Source organism: Epinephelus moara, chromosome 21 (assembly GCF_006386435.1).
Source record: "Epinephelus moara isolate mb chromosome 21, YSFRI_EMoa_1.0, whole genome shotgun sequence".
In the NCBI taxonomy this organism is placed as follows: Eukaryota; Metazoa; Chordata; class Actinopteri; order Perciformes; family Serranidae; genus Epinephelus; species Epinephelus moara.
In genome coordinates, this window is record NC_065526.1 from 2,468,388 (window position 1) to 2,491,925 (window position 23,538).

General features: G+C 42.8%; 1 protein-coding gene across 1 annotated transcript in view; it reads left to right on the forward strand.

Moving 5' to 3' along the window:
- Positions 1 to 833: 833 nt before the first annotated feature.
- Positions 834 to 23,538, forward strand: part of LOC126409066 (corticotropin-releasing factor receptor 2) — a 63,411-nt gene continuing 40,706 nt past the window's right edge. The window contains exons 1-2 of the mRNA XM_050074955.1: positions 834 to 1,057; positions 1,175 to 1,294. Of these exons, the coding sequence (XP_049930912.1) occupies positions 937 to 1,057; positions 1,175 to 1,294 (241 nt within the window). The 5' untranslated portion in view covers positions 834 to 936. The remainder of the gene's footprint in view (positions 1,058 to 1,174; positions 1,295 to 23,538) is intronic.

Below are 23,538 nucleotides of genomic sequence, written 5' to 3' on the forward strand. Positions count from 1 at the left end.
GAGCGGTTTAGTCAGTCAGAGGCCTCCATGTGGGGAAGACAGACAGGATGCTCGACCAATCATTGCATTTGGTCCGAATGCAATGATTGGTCGGAGTTTTCTTAGAGCCATATGAGAACAGTATAATTATGAGTTTTATCTCTGGTGGAATTCACTTTCATTTCAGTGTGCCATCAGCGTATTAATAGCATTTTAACCTAAACAAAGAAAAGCGTAACATTTCCAGAAAGGTAAGTGTCGCTTTAACGTAATTCTGAAGACAAAAGGGGTCCAACCCGGTACTGACAAGGTGTACCTAATAAAGTGGACAGTACGTGTATATCCCATAACCTGGTTCACTCTGTATCTTCACAAACATTTTCATTATGTCACTTTAACCCCCTCAAATAAGGCTCTTTAAGTACCTACCTGATAACTGCAAGATCAAACTGATCACAGTCATTGTACGTTTTTTTTTTTTTAAAGCAGTGGCCATCAGTTATTGTTTGTTGAACTTTGCACATGATTGATTTTTCATATCTTCAGTGCACACACAGGTTACATCCACAGACACCAACCGGTATGGGTTATGTGCATTTTAATTCTATGGCTGTCTGTGGCTCACTCACTTTCACATCTCAAATCAGCCACTTTCACCCCGATAGATAGCGAGGCCAGGTGGCTGGCAGGTGTGATACATCAGAGTGACAAAGTCCATGATCTGGTTAGTCCGGCGTGTCGGCTGTCTTTCACGGGGTTGCTGCAGCAAGTGGATGGATGAGCGACTGCGCGGCTCTGATTGGCCAGGCACGCGGCTCCCAGCGGGAGCACTGGGCTCCCTACTTGTCATTACTGTTGCTCCGATTCACAAGCTCATGAACACCGCTGGGCTCAGTGTGTCCGTCTCTTCCCGGACTTGGAATTAATCTCACATTACTGGAAGCGGCGGCTAGCACCATGGATGCTACCATTTATCAGATCATATTTGGGGAGCTCGGAGACCTGAATTGTAGTTTGATTGATGCTTTTCAAGACACTTTTTTGGAAAACGCTTCATTGTCATTGCTGAGCACTGATGGTAAGATGGAATTGCTTCTTTTTTTTCTTGTTGAATATTGAGAGGTGTTGCGTCTTGGATAACGGAAACTATAAGCGTCCGCGTTTTTTTTGTTTTACTTTATTTCCACCCCTCAAGGTTTATATTGCAATGCCACAACCGATGAGATTGGAACCTGCTGGCCGCGGAGCAGCACCGGGAGGATTGTAGAGAGACCCTGCCCTGAGTACATCAACGGGGTGAAGTACAACACGACCAGTAAGATTTATTATTTAGCTCCAGTGGCAAAACTTCTTCTCTCCATTTGTGTGGCTAATAATATTTTGCACGCACATTGCAGTTTAAAAAACACACACACTCACTGCAGTCAAATGCACTGGCTGGAAAAGTAAGTCAAATACTATTCTTGTTGAAAATGCAAGCTCTAAGCAGTTTTTAATTATAAGCAGACATATGTTAATGTGTCCATGTGCACTGTAGATGACCTTTCATGCTGAACTGGTCTGCTGAGTCCCCTTCTGCTCTGATGTAGAGCAGTGATGACAGTGAATCTCAATGATCATTACACCTCATGTCACTGGAACAGCTGCATCAGAATGAGCATGTGTGCTGCTCACGCCAAGGACACATCTCCCCCAAATCACTTCAAAAATCATGGGAATGTGATATGATTACAGTGCTTGATTCAGATGTGTTTGCTTGTTTCACCAGATATTGTACCCGGCCAAACTTGGACAGTGTTGAGATATGTGTTGCAGATACAGCGGCTTTTTATAAAGGAGGAAATATATGAAAAATATTCAGCACTGTCAAGAGTCAAGATTACTCAATTTGTCCCTAGGGAAGTTTTTCTTGGACATAATGGCTGCCACATACAAAAATACACAGGGTCTGCAGAAACAGACATCAAGTGCACAGCACAGACAAGTGCAGACATTCAGATACATGCAGCACTGCCCCTCATTTTACACCCTCCTTTTGTCTTGAGTTTAGGAAATTCACCCACAGAGGGATGAAAGAGTTTAACACCTATTCAGGTATCTCCTCTTGTATTTAATTGGAACCCTGTAGCATTTCCCTGATGAAAGCAGTTTGTGTTGTGAATACAGGACATGGGAGAGCGCCGTGAGGACTTCCCCTTTATAATTATAGTCTTTTTGGACCACTCTGCTTATTTGTGATTTTAACCTAACAGACGCATTACCAAACTCAGCTGAAATTCTGTAATGTAATATACTGTCTGTTACCCTCTGTCCAACCCTCAACACCTTTAGTCTTTGCAAAAAGTCTGTAAGAGTAAGTCAAGGGAACAGGACTTTGCAACACTGGTCAACAATCAGAGGCAGAAAGGAGAATTCAACTGTAAAAAGAAGAAATCCATCACAGGCAGTTATGGACAACAGCTTCACTAGAAAGTATTGCAGGCTGCTATTCTGTAAGACACGATTGTCAGCCAGACAGCACCATTTCCTGGCCACCTACTCTGGTGTAGAGTTGAGTTCACCGGGTCTTTGCCAATCACATGTTCTGCTGAATCCAGCCCACGACAAATTCACAAGGCTGAATATATGACATTGTAACTTCACTGTCTTTCCGATGACACCTGTCGTCATGCAGTCCATCGGCCCATTGGTTGTGATTGTAACCCGATGAAGATGTGACTGTTGTGTATCCAGTGTGGTTTGGAGTGCTGACTGTGCAGCTGTTTCTCTTTTAATCATTTTCAACTTGACATCACATCTTGATCAGCCAAGCTGCTATCTGTTGTTCTCACAATAACATTTCTTATTGTTTTTTTTTTTTTCAACAATAAGCTGAAAGCCTGTTTTTTATCTGCTGGCACCAAAGACTGAGTAATTCCAAACCCAATCTGTATCAGCCAACAGTTTTACCAAGTGCTGAGAACAGCGTATCACAACTCTCCACCACACCATCAGTGGCACGTTATGTAACTCGTGTATTAATCATGAGGCTGATGAAGTTTGTTGACACATTCAGAAAAGTAAATTGCAGCGTTAATTTCAGAAAACAACATCAGACAATTTCTCCTGTAATGAATACACCGAGCCTCGGGTTCAGGGCGGCAGCGTAAGAGTGTCTGAGGCTGGATTTTTCATTTAACACGGCTGTTATCTCTGTAATAGGCTCAGGTGCAGTGTCATTTACCCACTGGCCCCCCCACCACACACACTCTCACACACCCTGTTGTCTGCCTAGTCACCTCTTACTGCATTGATTCACCCTTTGCTCTGCTGGTGCTCAGTATTAGTTGGGCATGCCTGGTGGTCTGATCCACTCTGTGTGAAAAGCGCAGTCATTTGCCATGACAACATGCGCCTTCGCCTTCTCTGATGTACACCCTCACTCGTCAACACCTTTGTGAATCGATGTAATATTTTTGACAGCGTGAGCATTAGATATTGTGGCGAGATTGCAGTGATCAAATATTTTTGATAAATTGATCTTGCAGTCAAACAAAAGGCTTGTCAAATGCACCGGAGTATAATGGCACTTTCTGCTTGCTGGAGGTGATAACATAATTGCCGCCTGGTGTTTTAACAGGTTTGATGAATCAAATGGGAAAGAATGAGTACAGGTATCAAAGAACGCTTTCAGGAAAATTAAGTCACATTGTTAGACAGCTTGGATGTGGAGTGACACAGGCGACAGATTTTTGCTGTTCCCTTGTGTAGAGCCTGTGGGTAATTATTATTTAAAGTGCTGATTTACCTTTAGCACAAACTGGACTGTGAACAAATTCAATTATTTTGCTTCTCCGAGAGCTCTCAGTGTTGTTGCATTTTCCATGGAGCATTGTAGAAGAGGTTTCAGGCAGGGAACAAAGTAGAAACGAATATGCAGTCATACAGAATAACTGAGATTATTTTACAGCTTGTCTGGCACGCTGACTGCAATGTCTTGGACGTTCTGCTGTGCCATTGTAGCAGCAGATAATAGACTTTTGCATTGTGAAAGTTTATCAGAGCCACTGAGACAGACTTGATGGGTTTAGCTGTCTGAGATCGATTGTCACATAGGAATCACACAGGAATTATAAGAGGCCGGCGAGGATTTGCTGTGTGGAGCTCCCTAATGAACTTTTGATCATGTGAGAGTGTTAGAGTCTCTGTAGATTATTGCAGTGATGCATACAAGTGTGGAGCCTTTGGGGGAGGTTGATGGGAATGCAGTGTGATGTGTTAAAACACTGCGTGTGCAGCCTGAGCATGCAGTGACTGCATGTATCAAAAACAGGTCTAATTGTGCCAAGTCTATGGCACTTACACTAGTCTTTGAGGGCAGAGATGATGTTAAAGGAATAGTGTGACATTTTTGGAAACAGACATAGCTCAGTAATGAAGTGTGTGTGTGTTGAATGTTATGTGGCACATTTCTATGCACTGTGAAACTCTATGGCCAGTAGATCTCTTTGTGCACATCCAGCCCAGTCGCTAGAACAAATACGTTACATTTGCGCATTTCATACGTATCATATCAACATTTCTAAAGTGAGGCGATATGTATAAGTTGATTGAGAATGTGTTCCGACCTCGATCTGAACCAACCGCAGTTGCATTACGCATTGTTTGGATGAAACATGAGCATGTTACAGTCCTGGAGGATTATTAATGTGCGCCTCCTCCTGTACTGCCTTAATATCAGGGCCGACTGCTCTGAGACAACAAGGGAGCCTGAACTTCCCCTAAAATTCCATAGAAGAAATGGTCAAATATGCACTATTGAATTTACATAAAAATAAAAATTAACATTGCATTAAACGTGCGCTAGGATGCGTTTCACATCATGACTATGATGTTCAAACGTCAGCTGTTTATCACCAGTTTTCAAAGGCGACCTCCCTGTCATACATTCTCATGTCAGCACAGTTTACGCGGAGCCTCCAAGCATTCCTATGAGACAGCGCTGAGCAGGTTTATTTCATGCAGCAAAGCGAGACGGTCATTGGATAAATGCGACAAAATCGTCACTTCCAGGGAGGCTCAGCTTCCCTGGGACCTAAGGGAGCGGTAGTAGGAGAGGACGCTCGGTGTCTGCATGATGATTGGAGAAATTGTCTAAAAGGCTGAACCCCTTTGTGACTGACAGCACTTTGCATTTTGAGCTCAGTCCCAAACGGATATTTGCGAGTGGAGTCTCCTGACAGAGTGCCGTCCAGAGTTCCTTATTTCCATAAGCCATATAGCTCATTTTCACCGTTTGTACACAGTTCAGGTGTTTAAACCCATCTGAAAAATCTTTGAGGTGTGTCTTGCTTTGGTTCTATGGCAAACGGCTTCAATTAAATGTTCCTTTTATAAGTTACTGCCTCGATTCAATATTACAAATTTTATGATGATCTTAATATGCACATTCGGCGCATCCAATGCATCAGCAACCAATGCAAACATTGTCTTCTAGTTGGAGCTGTGAGTTGTCCCTCCATTGTGACATTAGAAAGTGTAGCATTTATCTTGCAAGTGTACTCTTTTTCTAGCCTGGAAATCCAGACCCAAATCTAGAAAGATTTAGGGTCTGGCTATGAGTAATGCAAATGGCCCAACTCGAGGGGCGGCACCAAGCATGCATTTGAAAATATCACTGCACGCAATTGGATAACACTACGACCAATCAGAACAATACACGGGGTAACGTATCCAGAGCTTAGCTACCAGCGGAGCTAACCGTATCCGGTCGGCAAAACAGCAAAAACGTCCTTCTTGCAAAGGAAAGATTCGAGCGCCGTCCTCTGTTCCTCTTTTAGAGAAAAAGCCAAGTCTAACTCGTTCATTGTAGCGGCCAAAGCCGTTTCAAACAACTGGTGTTCATCCGTAGCCATCTTGCAATGTTTACTGACTGATTCCGGACTTCGTCGTCACAGCGCTGTCGTCATCAGTTTAGCTCACCTCTGGCCCGCCTATATCAGATACACTGATGTGATTGGTGCAGCTCGGTTCCAAGGGCATAGGTAATGAGCATCATTGCTGATTGCCAGAGTGACTCGCTGAGCAAAATCAAATTGTGCTCTCGCGAGAACTCTGGATTTCCAGGGTACTCTTCTTAGTTTAGTTTATTTACTTTATTAATCCCCCTGAGGGGAAATTCAATGTTTTCACTTTGTCATTAACACACAGGTCCGAAAGACACACACATGCACAAACAGGACCTACTGTATACATGCACAAAGTGGAGAAATGTCAGAGTGAGGGGGCTGCCCTTGGTGAAGCGCCCCGAGCGGTTGGGGGGTTCGGTGCCTTGCTCAAGGGCACCTTGGCAGTGCCCAGGAGGTGAACTGGCACCTCTCCAGCCGCCAGTCCACGCTCCATATTTTGGTCCGGACAGGGACTCAAACAGGCGACCCTCCGGTTGCCAACCCAAGTCCCTATGGACTGAGCCACTGCCGCCCCACCAAGGTTTTGTTTACTTCCTGGACTTTTCCCGCATGTAAATTCTGACCAGTCAAGAGCAGTTTTCTCGCACAGGTATTTTTATCTGGTCCGCTTGTAAATGCTGCACGAACTCAAACCAACTCTAGGCAATTATACAACTTTGTAACAAAATTAGTTCCTGATTCAGACCAAAGCAAGACAACTCTAGGTCTAAATGAGCCCTAAATGAGTATTCAAAAATATGTTTTATCCCAAGATGGCTCCTCTGCTGTGGGCTATTTATGATAATTTGTTACTTTAACTTTGCAGCGTTGGCAGTGAAAGCAAATGAAATTGTCCACTCACTGTTAAATTCTGTGAGACTTACTTTTATGGATTTGGAATCTATTGTTAGCCTAGATAGGGAGGCTCAAGATCAGCCACCTTTGTTGAAGTTTGGCAAAATTTAGAGGAGAAGGTGTCAGGCTGTAGATGTATGACGTATATTTTAGTTTACGAAATGTTAAAATTTTTGTTTTTATTTTTAAATCAATGCATAGGATACTCATTTTTAGCATATAGACAATGTAAGATTTTTGTAAGGCCTACAATAATGATAAATAAAACTTATATTTTACAAAAAATGAGGGGCTAATGAGCCACATATGTCTCTGGAGCTGCAAGTTTCTTACCCCTGTATTAGGGGAACAGCAGGGAGGCCTTTACAAAACTCCGAATTGCATAATTCAAAAGTCACAGGAGGCTGCATGTTTTTACAACAAAGTAACACGGGTCCTGAGACAGTGGAGGCGTGTATCTTGATTCTGCTGGGTCAAATTAGCAGCACCCATTTTCAGCCGCGGATATATAAAAATTTAAAATCACAAAATAGGTCAGACTAAGAATAGAAGTAGGCCCGAACATCACATGAGCAGGTGTTAATTAAAACGGTGTAGAGTCTGAAAAAGGAAAATTCATTTGATGTGGAGCCACAGCGCTCTGTTTCACAAACTAAAGCTAAAGCTGTGTGTTTAAGTCTCTCACTGGGCCACATACAGTATCTGACCCATAGGACTAACAATAGATTATCTTCCATTTGGCTCCCTGGAATGTCCCAGACCTAAACATTTAATGCTAGAGGCCTGCATACTTGAAAGCATGACCCAGAGTTTGCCACTGTTATAATTTAAGACAAGCCTCTGTGCTATGTACTCCCAGTTGTTGAACACTGGAGGATAAAAATGCTGTACCTCGTAGGTTTTCTGTAGTGCCTCAAAATGAACAGCTGACGAAGTTTAATGTCAGCGAAATGTTGCTATTCTCTTACAAAAATCTGAGGCTTCACAGACTTTACAGGCCTGTTCAGGTAAGGGGCTGTAAATTCCTTCCATTTCCTCAAGCATGCATAAATATTAATATCTGTGCAGAGTGGCTTAAGAGGTTTATGCATTTTTAAACCTTCCTGTGTCCCCTTTTTTTGTGCATTTATTCAGTTCCCTGGTTTACATGGAATGCACATCACCACAGCTGAGGCAGATGTGGTTTAAGGTCATTCATTGTATCCGCTTTGTCACAACCATGTGATGTGCTTTCTGTCAAGCCGTAGGCAAGACAAGATGTTCACAGCAATACAGATGAAAGATATCAACACCAGTGTGGCAGGTTTTCAAGTTTAAGTCATTATCTCACTGACCTGCGCGCTTTCTCCGCTCAGACTGTAACTGTAATTATTCAATAAATCTCGTTTCTTCCTTTGGTAAACTCACTTTATCCCTGTGTGTCCTGGACATCCTTTCAGCACACACTATCCCCTCAACACAGCTCAAAGTTAGGATCCCTGTTTCCACAATAGAACTTTATTGATTTTCTTATCGGGATTAATAAAGTCCAAGACGTATCAGTGCTATGGTGTGTATCAGGCTCAGAGAGAGGAGTAGCAGCATTGCATGTCGGGGATACAGCTTGATGCTTTATTTGAAATCAGAGGTGAGACCGTGCAACATTACCTTGTCATTTGGGGCCTGAAATACAGCTGTAATAAACAGAAACCTGCGTCATCACAAAACATGAAATTAGAGAGCTTTCTGGAAGTTCAGAGTGAGAAAGCACAATCATCTGCACGGATAGCCGTATTTTCCCTGAGATAACTTACTAATTGCAATCATTTAGACATTCAAGGATAAATCTCTCATTAAATTGTTCGAGAGCCACTTGTAACACTGTAGGACGGACCTGTGGGCACAGATTTAATAAAGTGTCAGAGGTTGTAATGTGGATTATTGGGAGGTATGGTTGTGTGGAGAATTGCTAAGATTTTGCTGACACCAGTGTCATTATTGAGTCTGCTTATCGGTCCGATTCCATATCGACCCCCCTATTGATTCCTGATCAGTTTTCTGTGTGGAAAATCAGTAGGCCTACACAGGTTTTCAGCATTATTTTAAAATAAGAAACTGACATATTGACACTTGGTTTCCATGTCTACATATGACGTGCAAGGTGACAGGCAATCTCCTTTACGAGTGCAGTTGGGGCGTGTAACCTGGGGTCAAAGGTTTGGAATGGTATAAAGGTCTGTACATCCTTCAGGTTGACAGAGAACCCTGCTACTCTCTCCGTGCACACGTAATAAAGAAACTTGATTCCTCACACCAAGTCCATCACTTCATCAGAGAGGAGAATTTCCCTCACACTTGTCCTGCTGCGTTTCCCTCGGACGCCACCAGGTGCCATTAAACTGTAACGGCTACCAGAAGCGTATCATGCTGATGTTAAAGGATGCCTTTTTTCGTTGTTTCCTGATGCTGCAAGTCACTGCCCAAGCGCTGGAGTGAACAGGGATCCTTGGTAATGACGCGCTGCTCAGTTGGAAAGCAGTGGCTCTCATGTATAGAGTGTCAGATACATGGCATTCCTGGACTATAAGCCCATGTTGTGGACAAAAATGTTTTAGCATATTGCTGGTGTTTCCACTTTTACTTCAAATGATCAGTTCACAGACATCCTGAGCCACACTGTTGTCATCTGACTTTGAGAAATGAAGCCACACTTTTGACCGTTTCTTTCTCTCCACCATGTTTCCCTCTTGTTGCAAGTTTACATGAGTTTGACATCACTATTTTGCAATGCGCAACTGTCAAAATGGCGTCATTAATGAAAGGAATTCATAAACTCTGAGCCATGTGATTCTGATGGGTTGGACAATTTGAAAGTGGTTCTCAGCTGGAACTGGTTCTGAATTCCCATCCCTATTTGTATAACAGATCCACCGTGTCTCCTAGAAATTTTTTCCATCCATCAATGTTCAATCGCTTATCCAAAGCCAGGTCCCAGGGGCAGCAGGCTGAGCAAAGCATTCCAGATGTCCCTCTCCCCAGCAGCGCTTTCCAGCTCCTCCTGGGGGACCCTGAGGCGTTCCCAGGCCAGACGAGATATGTAATCCCTCCAGCGTGTTCTGGGTCTGCCCTGTGGCCTCCTACCAGTGGGACATGCCTGGAACACCTCTAACTATACGTTCACACCAACAGCGACCACAGCTTCCAAAATGGCGGAAGTCATTCGTTTTCAATGAGAGCCCGGCGACTTGGGCGACTTGGGCAACCTGGTAGTCATCCGCGTGTCTTGGGCGACCAAAGCAACCGGAGCGGTCCAGAGGGGAGTTAAAACTCGTTGAACTTTATGGTAATGAGCTCTGACGCGGTTCGGCGACAACTAATCGGAATGCTGACATGCTTCGATGAAGAGAACAAGCCACGTAACTTTGGTTCCTACAGCACACTTGTTCCGACAATGGGTATTAAGAAGTTTATTACTTGCGTTCGCGCCCACACGCTTCTTTATAATATTGCTTTTGCACCAGCCGACGAAATTCACTGTGCTGATGAAGGCGCCAGAGGATTTCGTGCACCCAAACCTGACAGCAATGGCGTCTTCGAATGCATACGGCGGCAGCAGCACACATCACAGCAGCAATATCATCTTCCATGTCGAGTCGATACCATTTGGGGGGTAAGCATAAGTTTCTTTAGGCAAATTATGAGCTTTTTGACTGGACAACAGCAAGCAGCAACTACAGTGCTTTCAAGCCAGTAGTCCGCTTTGCAGCTCCTTTAAATTGACAAGCACGATCGAACGTTCAGTGATTCACGTGATGAGCGACTAGAGCGACCAAAGCTGCCAAAAATATTTTTGACAGTCGTGCTTCTTGGGCGTTGAGAAACATTGCCTCTTTGGAAGCTTCTGTTTTGAATGTACAGTAATAGGAGGTGCTCCAGAGGCATCCTGATCAGATGCCCTAAACACCTCAGCCGACCCCTTTCAGCATGAAGGAACAGCTGCTCTACTCTGAGCTGATGTTTGAGTTTGCTTGTATCAGTCTTTTGGTCACTAACCATAGCACATCACCATAGGTGAGGGTTGGTAAGGTGAGGTAAGGTAAGGTAAGGTAAGGTAAGGTAAGGTAAGGTGAGGTGAGGTAAAAAAATATGCAGTACTCACTAGTACAAGTGAATAGGTTGTTGCAAGATTGCCTATTTTGCCTGAAAACAAATTACGAAACATATTGTTAGTGAACATTTTGCTGATATCAACATTTTTTTCCGACTTGCAAGGTAGGTTAATGAGCAACATTTCCACATTATGTTAATAATAAAAACAAGTCTCTCTGCATTATGTTTCCCTCAAACATGTATTTGCTGTTTCAGATTAATGTAATTTCAAGAAGAAAGGGATAAACCAATTTAAGAAGTTGAGGATATTTTCCAAAGCAGTATAAAAGAAGTCTTTCTGCTTGCCAAAAGCTTACTCATTGTACCGTCAGTAACCTCATGACTCACCAATATTTACCACTAAAGTGTGATCACAGTCTAAATGAGTGCAATAACGCTTTGCATCTTCTTCTCAGTTCTTCTCTCATGTGCCCATAGCTCCCTTGTGAATGTGGATGAAACCCACGTTTGTGCCTTAAAAAAGGCACGTAAAGACCTACGTGTACAAAGTGTACTTTGGAAATTGTAGAACAGAACGTCTTATTGTAGACACTCATCCTATACTGGTGCAACGGCGACTTCTCATGTGCACTTTCTCATGCGGAGAATCACGCACCTCTGGCTGCTACAGCTGGTGCTATTTTTCTTTCCAGTGATTGTACCAAAGTCCTCTGTGAAGTGACTCTCCTGCGGTGAATGTAGCCTCTCAAAACCTTTGATCCACTTCTCCACAGTGGGACTGGGTAAGAGGTTAGTCAGTCAGCAAATTTAGGTCAGCATGTGTGGAGCAAACATTTTACTAGCCATTGCACACCAAGTGCCCCAGGAGGTCCAATCAGCACCAGGGTCCCCTGGCTGCACACACTACTGGCTCAGCATCCTCACATACACTACAGCACAGGATTGGGACAGACATTTTAAAGCCACTATACAATACTTATTGATGGTAAGTATTGTTAAGAGTGGAGCTTTGTCTTGATGTGTTTTTTAAAGAATAGCAGCTAAGAAAGACACGTTAGTCAAGTCCCAGTCTTATTGTCACACTTTCTTTGTTTTCCTTGCAAAAAGTCTGACAATAGATTGTATAGATAAATTATTGTTTAGTGGAACTTAACAGATGATACCTAAACTGTTACACACATTTCATTCCTTCCTAAGAACATGGAACTCCTCCCAAATTGGCTTTTTCACACATAAAAACTCAAAGGATGGACCAGCTTGTGTGTTAAGAGAGCCTAATATCTCAGCACCTGTCAACAGAGGTTGCAGTAGTCTCAGTGGTATTGATCAACACTTGTAAATCCTAGCAGCACTGAGGACACTCTTTTTCATTCTGCTTCTGCAGATGCTTTTCCCTCTAGATCGTGACTGCCGCTGGTGTTGCATTGTCAGTTTCTTTCCTTTTGACAGTTTAAAATGTGCTTTTGTGTCTTATCTCATATACCCATATACCCATATTTGTAGTTGTAGGAATTTGCTAGCTGCTTGGATTTTCAGATATCTTTCTTATTCTCCCCCATGAAGCTTAACATTGGTTTTGTATTTTACTGCTGTCGCCGGAAACAAGGCACTGCCATTAAGTCTAAACTAAAGTCTCCCTTGCCAGCATTTAACGTTAATGATTGGTTGCAGACTTCCACTGCAAGATAATAATGACAATAAAGTTTATTTATAAAGCACCTTTCATATAAGAAATGCAGCACAAAGTGCTTTACAATAAGGGCAGTATAAGCACTGAGTGCTTCACATGAAAATAGACAGAATTGATTCATAAAATAATAGAGTTGTAAAACTATAAATCATAATATCAAGTACGATACTCGCTCTGACTTCCTGATGCAGGTCTGTCTCTGCTGCTTCTGTTTTAAAAGCAGCAGAGCCAGACCTGCATCAGGAAGTCAGAGCGAGTTAAAGGTTAAAGTGAACAGATATATTTTTTGCTTTCTTGTATAAATATTTATCGAGCTAGCTTCCCTGATATGTAAAGGTAGTGTGTTCCATAGCTTTGGGGCGTAACTGACAAAGGCTGCATCCCCAAGTACACCAAACATTCTTAAACTCTTCCTCAGACACACATCATACCTAACTTTCCATATGTGTGTGATTTCCTGCCGTTTCCAGCACTTGCAGTGATTTACCTTAATACTTGGCATTCTACCACAGCTCATTCTGCCCCACTATCACACAATGTTTGCTATAGATCAATCTGCCCTTGTCACATTACCCCATCCAAGGTTGTTCAATCTAAGTAAACATGTTTTGCTTCTAACTTTATCTTAACTGTCATCATTTCTAGACCTTTTCGCCACCACATTAACCACAGAATTGTTTAAACATAAACTAGTCCATACCCATTAAGTGCACAGTTGCCCATGTACAGTTTCATATGGTGTGTGTTTGGGATACAGGTCATAGGAATTTGCAGATTGTATTCAGAGTTTTTGTGAATTTGATGATGATATGATTGCTTTATTGAAAGTACAGTAGATTGACCACGTCAGTGAATAGAAAAACGTGGGACTGACAGTATGACAGAAGATGACAGTTTCCGTGATTATGTACAGCATACCATACCATGACTTAGTCATACCAAAAATTAGAAAAACAACAACATTGGTCCACAGGGGGAGCCACAGCGATCGGTCGTATTTTAGCCATTTTAAGCATTTTTCTGTTGTTATAGCGCCACCCAGTTGCCAATTAGAGTTAAATTTCTCCAGTCACCTTGAGGTGTCCTGTTCTACATATCTACCAAGTTTAGTAAAAATCCATATGGCGGTTAGGCCTAGATAAGAAATGAGCTCTCTAGCGCCCCCATTTTGTTTGATGGGGTCAATAATGGAGGGGTCCCCTCAGATTATGTGTGGTCATATGCCTACAAAGTTGCGTGGTGATGGGTGAAACCCTTGAGATGTTATACACCTTTATGTGATGAGCCACGCCCTCCGCAATATTCATTGCCTTATAGAAGCTCAGTTTTAGTAAGTTTTCCAACTTTTGCCAAGAGGGAACTTTAGATATTGGTCCCTAGATTATGTTCACCCAGTTTCATGCAGATCGCTCAAACTTCCTAGGAAGAGATCCATTTGAAGTGTTTTTCAAAAAATTCAAAATGGCGGAAAATCTATATAAGCGGAAGTTATGGGTTCTTGAGGCAAATGTGTTCCTCATGAGGAGAGGCATCTCTGTGCAAAGTTTCATGTCTCTACGACATACGGGGCATGAGATATGCCCATTCAAAGTTTGCCATTTCAATCGGTTGCTATAGCGCCCCCCTTTGGCCAATTGATGTAATATTGCTTCATTGGCATCCTCCCATGACCCTCTACCACTGTGCCAAATTTCACATGGATTGACCAAGTCAGTGAGGAGAAAAACGTGGAACACACACACAGACAGAGTTTTCATCATTATAGTAAGATAGTAAGATATCTGCTCTGTGGTTTGCAGGAATGTACAATGCCACTATTTTTTACTGGCCATTGGTTTGAACAAGCAGCAGCCCACTGCTCGAGACCAGTCATGTTTTTAAATGGCATGCTGTGACATCTCCGGGCAGTGTTTCGGGCAACATTACTGGGTATTTCAAGCCAAAACAAGACTTTTTCCCCACCCTAACCTAACCACATGTAAACCACAGCATTGTCCCAACATGAAAATTGCCAGCATTTATTCATGAGCTTTTCAATATTCAATCAAAATCACGACCCTCCCTAACCTTAACCAGGTGTTTTACCCGCCTAAACATGCAGTCACAACACGTGGACAAGAATCTCAATCATCCACTTCAACGTCCTCCTGGAATAATGTCACAATGCTTGGATTGAAACTTTGCCAATGAATGTAATCCAGTGCGGCAACAATGTTTCCCCCCCAAACGTTTTGAATTACACATTTTTACAATAAAAATAAGCCTTGGGAACTGAGCATTTATGAATGTCCACAGGTCCAATACAAACAAATGGCTTGATTCTAATGATAATGGTCAGACTTAGAATCTTTGTTTGTTATTGCAGTGACCTGCTATTAAGACTTGGATAAAGTGCTTATAAGCTCTGACAGCACATGCATGCTTTTTAGCTGTGTAATGTGGTATAATATGGTCTCATCATCCAGACACGCTATCCCTCAGGGCCAAAGACTTTAAGAACACATCCTTTTGCTCATTTTCTCTCACCAACTGACTTGAGTACTGCTGTGAGGTTTGACAGGAAACACACTGGCAAGCGTTTGAATCTACGACCTACAATTGTAGTTTTTCCTAATGTGTCATGAGGGCATGAAGAAACACAGGAAAGCTTAAGAGACACAGCTGTGAGTAGAAGTCTACCCAGCATCTTCTCCTCAGGCTCTGTTGGCCTGTCTGCTTCAGTGGTCATAACTCGAGGCACAAAGCTTTCTTCAGAGAGAGAGTTCAGTGTTCCCTGCTGAACAAAGGGAAATAGACTGATACATGTAGTTACCCAAACTCTCTTCCACTGCAGTTGTTCATAGTGTCATGCTTTATGTGCAGGGAAGCTACCAGTCATTCTTTTATCCATACCTTTAGTTCAATCAGGAGAGACTCGTTCTGAGTCTTTAGTGTTTAGACCTCATCATGATGTCGTGTATTTAAAGGAGAAGTCCGGTATTTTGCACTTTGAGCCCCATTTCTGGGTTGTTTATGATGAAACAGAGTGGCTAAGATCAAAATAGTGACGATTGCTCATTTTTGGAGAATTTGTCTTTCCACTGCCTGGCTTAACACTGCTGCCTATGGCCATGTGTGAACCTGTCCTAAAACCACCCTGAACGTTTGTTTTCAAAGCCATGAAACTCACCGAGTGGTCAGTGGTGTTTGTTGATGTTCTGACATATAAATTGTAGCAAACTGTGGTTTCCATCCGTGTTTTCGCTCTTTATCTCGATTGTGGAACTATTTTTTCAGCTGCTTCACAACCGTGTGTAAACTTCCGCTTGATCGTTCATTTGACCCTGAAGCGTTATACACTCCAGCCCACTTGATGGCGATCATGCTCCTTTACGTGGGTGTCGCCAACCAGCAGGAAACCATTGCAATGTAATGGGACACAGAGAAGAAGCAGAAGAAGAAGGTTGGCGTTGTGTTCAAAGGCATCGTACTGCGAAGGTTGTTTACAAGCGAGTAATCCATCGTGCAGTTGTTAAAACTTATTACAAAACTTTTTCGTTCGTTCTCGTTCTTCTTCCAGGAGCGCACACAGCACTGTTGAGCCGGTACTCGCTGAGCTAAAAGGCTACAATAGCCCCTTTTACACTGCCAGATTTTCGGTGAATGTTGGGCCGTTTTGCCGGCCAGCTGCGAGCGTTTAGACACACAGAGCCGGATTGGCGAGTTGATCCGAGGTGCCCAATTTTCCGCCTCGTAGGTTAGACATATTGGAGGAACCTTTTTAGTTTAAACAGACAGAGGCGGCCTTCCGCAACATGAGTGGCTGTTAAAGAGCGTGCGAGCCACTGGCGGTGGATGAACAGGAAACAGCTGATAGCAGGAATGAGCAGCTAGTAGCAAGAGGGAAACGCAAACCTGACAGACACTGTAAAGATGAGCAACTGGGGAGACAAGGAATTGCGCGCCCTCCTTGTCCTCCCAAACGAAGAGGCCATTAACCGTCAGATGACTAGGACGGTGAAGAACGGGCCGATTTTCAAGAGAATCGCCACCTGACTGTTGCAGCCTAACTAGCCGCGGCTTCCCTCCCACGTCACTGTTTACTTCACATGCTGAGCCACACATTTTGTTACTCGCTCACGCCCCCCATTGCCCCGAAAAGCATTATCAGCAGGAGCATTATCGGCATCAAGTGGGCTGGAGTGTACAACGCTTCAGGGTCAAACAAGCGGTCAAGCGGAAGTTTACACACAGGTGTGAGGCAGCTGAAAAAATAGTTCCACAATCGAGATGAATAGCGAAGACACGGATGGAAACCACAGTTTGCTACGATTTTTATGTCAGAACATCGTGTATTTAAAGGAGAAGTCCAGTATTTTGCACTTTGAGCCCCATTTCTGGGTTGTTTATGATGAATAAACGAACACCACTGACCACTCGGTGAGTTTCATAGCTTTGAAAACAAATGTTTAGGGTGGTTTTAGGACAGGACCACACATGGCCATAGGCAGCAGTGTTAAGCCAGGCAGGGGAAAGCCAAATTCTCCCAAAATGAGCAATCGCCAGTATTTTGGTCTTAGCCACTCTATTTCATCTTAAACAACCCAGAAATAGGGCTCAAAGTGCAAAATACCGGACTTCTCCTTTAAGGAGAGTGGTGAAGCCGTAGTAGCATGGGGAATTCCCCCTGGAGTCTAGACGCAGGTGGTGGTAGTGGTGGTGATGAGATGAAAGGGTGCTGAGGATCTGGGTGTGAAGAGGAGTGGGCTTATCCTAGACTCTGGATATGATGACTGGAGGTGAATGGGGTGGATGAGGGTGCAGCGATTTCACCTAAAACGACAGCTGACAGCAGCAGAGAGGAGAACAGATTTAGTCTGACAGTAGCAACATGATCAGCTGATAGAGATCAAAGTTTAATTGGTTACATAGAAGAGCAAATGCCCATAAGCAGCTGATTGGAGGAAACAGTGGGAGTGAGATAGAGAATTGTGAATGAAGCATAAAGAAAGTCTCCCTGATTGAACTGACGCTGAGGTTTATGTGTTCAACCATCCAAATGATTAAACTGGATGTTGAAATTATAATCGGATGTTGAAGGGCTTTTAATTCATTGGGCAATCAGGGAAATATTAATCAGCAGCAATTATAATATCCAATAATTGTTTAAAGCTGATTTCTCAATTTCTGAAGAATCAGGGCAGGACATTATTTGCAGGTTCTCTTTTACACTTGCAGCATACAACAGGAGATTGTCTGTGTCAGACGTGTTCTTACCAATTGGAAATATTCTGTTTGGTTTAGGCGAGGGGTGGCACCTGGATAGAGCATGCAGAAGGCAGGACATCATGCGGATTACACCGTGGTCATGCTGTTCCTTGAGTTTGTCTGATAATTTCAACGATGGCCCTCACCAACAGAAGTTCCCATATCTCATCATCTCTCTACTTAGACATTTTTGTTGGTGTCTTCCTGTAAATAACCGTCCCGTTTTCACCCACAGATGTTTTCTCCGGCTTTTGCACAAGCCTCATGTTAGAAAGGTCATCAACCAGCTCTGCACTTGCGGTGAACTCTCTTGACAGTTACCTGCTCCATTATCACATTGGCTCAATCGGACATTACATGGACTTTGTACTAGAGAGCTGGCAGGGTTAAGTCTGTTAATGTGTGATGCAGGTTATTATGACATTTTCGTTCTCACATACAGCTCCTCCGGGTAATGTGTAGATAATTTCAGGTTTGCAGTGCATGTGTGAAAGGGGCTTTAGTCATTTTTAGACATTCTAGACATTCTTTTAGACAGCCGGTCCTTCACTTTGGTCCGGTACCTGCTGGATATTCATGGTGTCTAGAGTTTGGTGATCCCGTGGCTTCTCCTGAAGCACCACCATAAGAAATCTATTTGATGGATTGGCGCAACATTTTGTACATTCACTCATGGTCTCTAGAAGGTGTACTGCATGGACTTTGGTAATCCCCTGACCTTTCCACTATGAAGTTCTCATGTGTGGTTTTGCGTGAATGTTTGCCATCACATTTAGTACAGATATTTATGAACCCTGCAGGATGTATTGTAATAACGGTGGTAATCATCATCAGGTGAGATTGTTAATACCTGCAAAATAATGACATTCTCATCCACCTTAGATGTACTTTGTGTTTAGTGCAAATTCACACATGCTGTAGACTCATGTTTTAGAAAATAAATCCCAAACTTATCAGGTTTTAGCTTCTCAATATTGCCTTGGTCTTCTGGTGTTTGGGTTGAATACAGTATGTCAACTTGGAAAATTGTGGTGGACATTTCTGGCTACTGGGTGGTTAGCACTGTTGAGGGTTCCTGGTTCGATCCCAGGAGGGGGCCCTTCTGTACAGAGTTTGCATGTTCTCCTCATGTCAGCGTGGGTTTTCTCCAGGTACTCCGGCTTCCTCCCACAGTCCACTACCGGGAAACGCCATGATGTGCCACTAAAACACCACAATTGGTGCCACAAATGCAGGTGGAAATGCTGCGGGTCGCCGAAAAAAACTGGTGTTACTGGTTTTGAAGTGGTCTGCAGCTTGGCAGGCATCTCACCTCTGTGACACGCCATCCACCCTCCCCTCCACCTCTCAATGATAAAGATCAGCTCATTTATTGCGTCGCTATAGAAACATTAATATGATATATATGAAACATGTAAACGTAATATATTTGTGGTTTGTAGAATCATATAATGCTAACATTTACTTCTGGTGACTGGCCAACATCTCCTCCACCTCTCAGTGATAAAGGTCAGCTTACATATTGCGTCACTATAGAAATGCCCTGGGTGGAGGATTCGAAGGAGTTGACATGTTTTCCCATGTCAGCGTGGGTTTCCTCCAGGTGCTCCAGCTTCCTCCCACAGTCCAAAGACATGCAGGTTAATTGGTGACTCTAAATTGTCCGTAGGTGTGAATGTGAGTGTGAATGGTTGTCTGTCTCTATGTGTCAGCCCTGTGATAGTCTGGTGACCTGTCCAGGGTGAACCCTGCCTCTCGCCCAGTGGCAGCTGGGATAGGCTCCAGCACCCGTGCGACCCTCAAGAGGATAAGCAGTTATGAAAATTGATGGATGGATGGATGGATTTCTGGCTACTGTTGAGCACTCAGCCTATGAACATAGAGGCTTTTATGACATAACTTAATGTTTTGTGCTGTAAATGCAAAATATTTGTGCAGATTTTTGTTTTTGTCACTTTAAATTTTTATCACCCAGCAATAAACAGCTTCATTATAAAATGAATAAGGATCTTCACCTTGAACTCTGGCATCATGCCTCTGACATGTTCTCCAGCTGCTGTCGTAAACTTAATTTCATGCAATGACCTCCTCAACCTTAAAAATCAGCATATTTGAAAAACAAATTTTTTACTTAGAGGAAAAATGATAGTTGCAAGCTGTACGCCCCCTCTCTTTCCTTTCTTCTCTCTCTCTGTTTCTGTCTCCTTGCGTATGTCCAGCAGTTCCAGCCGACTGACTCTGAAACCCAAACAAAACCTGCCCCCTTCCTTTGAATTCATCTGAGAAAAGCTGCTTTCTTTTCATTTCCAATTCTCTTCTTCTAGAAAATAATCACCCTAGTGGACATGATAATGGTAATACTGAGCAAATTCTAAAAGAACATTTTCATCTCAGGTTCATTAATGTTTTACCAGAGGGTGTATTTAAAATTCAACAATGTCTCTAATGACTATACAGCCTCAGGGCAGAAACAAGTAATACAATAAACGTTATGTCATGTATGTATATGCTGCTCCTTCCCATTAATTCATTTATAAAATTCAATGAACCATCTCAAGTGTAATGAGAGTGCCAATGATAGTTCTTCCCTCCCTCCTCCCTCCTCTCCCTTCAGGGGGAAATAATCTTCAGGTCCATCTCCCCAATTGACATAAAATATCCTCAAATTTCCAACAGAAGTGAAACAGAAATCTCACAAAGGTGTAATCTCCAATCGTCTGCTGATCTACCACTCCAAGGTGTGCTTCAATTTGGACCCAAAACTGAAAAAGCTATTCTCTGTAAAGTGGCATCATTTCCACAAGGTTGCTCAGTCTCTTTTTGGCCTCAGGGAATCGCATCTACAGCACAACAAAGCAGCAGTGTTCCCTGCTCAGGTCGCACAGTCACTCTGGCAGATGGTTCGTTTTGAGTCCTTCAGAAAATAAAAAACATCACTCCCCACACGGCAATCTGTGACAACCCAAAATAAGTGTTTGGTTTTGCAGTTTTATTGATCTCTTAGTCAAGACGCTGATTTGAAATGACAAGGGCTCCAAGCAGTCCTGACTGAGGGGAACATTTGGAGAATTCATTTTAACCCCATTGACAAGAAACAGAAATTTCAGTAATCCCTGATCATGTTTTCCACGCCACTGGGAGAAAGGCTGTCTGAGAGATTTCGGTTTGGTGAGAACACTCACTATAATTTAAGGCTCTACCCGAGTCAGAATTCTTTTTTGTTTTTGTCATATGAACTTTTAAAGGGCTCAGCAGGCTGTTCAATGTGACAGCTGCATCCATGTAATATAGTAAACAAGCTAACTTTGCTAACAATGGATCAGAAATATGCAACATTTTTTTTTTTTTACCAACTATCAAACAAAAGCTTAAGACTGAGAGAAGATGATGTTATTTCAGGGCCTCTCTCTCCTCCACTGCATCCTGTCAGCAGCTGACTGTACCAAAGAGTATTGTGAAAGTCAAGAGTGCTCACTCTGCAGCAAAATACAGGGACCAAACGTCCCCAGAAAAAACGTCAACTTGCAGTGTTGTACCGACGTCGTGCATTTATTTCGGAAGAGACTGTATGTTAACGGTAAATTTCCTGTGAAAATGGACGTGTATTTTGAAAGAAGACAATGCATGTAACAGACTGAAGTCGACACGGCGTCTGAGAACGTCAACAACCAACACACCCAGGGTACCATGCATCTTTTATCTGGACATGGAAAATCCATGACCAAATGTTGATATGTTATGCCTTAGCATTTACTGGCTTGCTAAATTGTTACGACTTAATGACTTAATTTCCGATTTGATTGGGGATATTTCAGTTACAGTACCAATTTTTCCTCGACTGTAGCCCCTTTTACATGAATGTTGGGCCGTTTTGCCGGCAAGCTGCGAGCGTTTAGACACACAGAGCTGGATTGGCGAGTTGATCCGAGGTGCCCAATTTTCCGCCTCGAAGGGTAGACATATTGGTGGAACCCTTTTAGTTTAAACAGACCGAGGCGGCCTTCTGCAACGGGAGGGGCTGTTGATGACTTGTGGGAGGAGCTGTTGATGAGGCCGCACGTGTGACCCACTGGCGGTGGATAAACAGGAAACAGCTGATAGCAGGAATCAGCGAGCAGCTAGTAGCAAGAGGGAAACACAAACCTGACAGACACTGTAAAGATGAGCAACTGGGGAGACAAGGAATTGTGCGCCCTCCTTGTCCTCGCAAACGAAGAGGCCATTAACGGGCTTCCCTCCCACGTCTCTGTTTACGTCACACGCTGAGCTACACGTATTGTTACTTGCTCATACTGCCAATGCTGAAAAAAGACTGATTGGGCTTTCCTGCAAATTTGCACAATTCCTATCTAAGAAGGGCTAATGTGAGAGAGATTCTAATTCTGTGAGAGAACTAATACTGTAAATTTTAAAAAAGGATAAATTCAGAACAGGTTTAAAACTAAATATTTTATAACCAAATGTTTCTAGAGCAGCAACAGTAAAATTAAAACAGCAAAGTCACAATATTACCTTAATGTCTCACTGGAAACAAATCTAAAATGTCAATAGAATATATCCTGACATCACAACACTGAGTGAAGTTTAGAAAGATAAAGAACACAGACATCAGTCAGTATGATTCCTCCTGTCCTCTCTGCTCATGCCTCTGCTGCTGAGGAGACTCACTGCCTGCAGGTCACATCACTGCTGATAAGTGTTAAGATGCATTGCAAACTAAGCTAAACCGTTTCAGCTTGTTAGTAACAAGTTGCTATTAGCTGGAAAGCGCTCTGACTGAAATATTGCTTTTCTACATGTTTCCATGTTTATGCTTGCTGCAGGCGTACTGATGACGTATTGACTTTTTCCTTGTGGAGGTTTCATTGCACTTACAGTAACAACCGTGGTTGTCATCAGCTCAAGTTAACATCGCTTCTCTGTTTACACCATGGCATCTCTACCTCTATCTCTTTGTGTGTCAGTGTGTGTGTAAATGTGGCATAGCAGCCCTGATGCACAGACAGCAGGAGGAGAGGCTTCTGCAGCATGATGATAAATTACACCAAAACGAAAACAAGTCAGCTAACAGTTACAGATAAAAGAATCGGTAATGCCTGATCATTAATAATTTAGCACCAGGGTGAGATAATTGGGATTAAATCTTCACAAGTCAATGGGAAAAATATATCAAATAATCAATCTTGGATTTTATGGATCGATATGGGGTCATTCAGATGAAGATCGAATTGAATATGCATGTGTTTGGATGTTATAGTTGCATTTAAGTCACTAGAGTGGAACCTTGTGCATCATGCCATACACTGCCACCCACTGGCCAGGTGTTGTCAGTGCAACACAAATCTTTCAAAACCAAGATGGCCGACAGAATGCAAGAATATCTTGCCAATCCTTCTATAATAGGAGACCCTGGTAGGTAAATAAAATCTGGTAACATGAAGTTGCACCTTAGGAGTAATATTGCTGCTAAATTTTCCAAGTATTGATTTTATGTTGTGAGGAAACTACAATTAATCATCTCACAGCAGCCCAAATTTCACAGCGGTCCATAGTATACTAGGCCAGTTGTTGAGATATTCCAGTCTAGGCCAAAGTGGTAGACTGGCTGATGGACGTTTATGCTAAATTAAAAAACTTTCCCCCTACATATTTCTGCATCCCAGAATTGTACATTTTACCAGTCACAGTGTAAAACAGAAAGGAAATGCACATGCATATCATTAATTTGTATGCTGATTTATGTTAAATGTG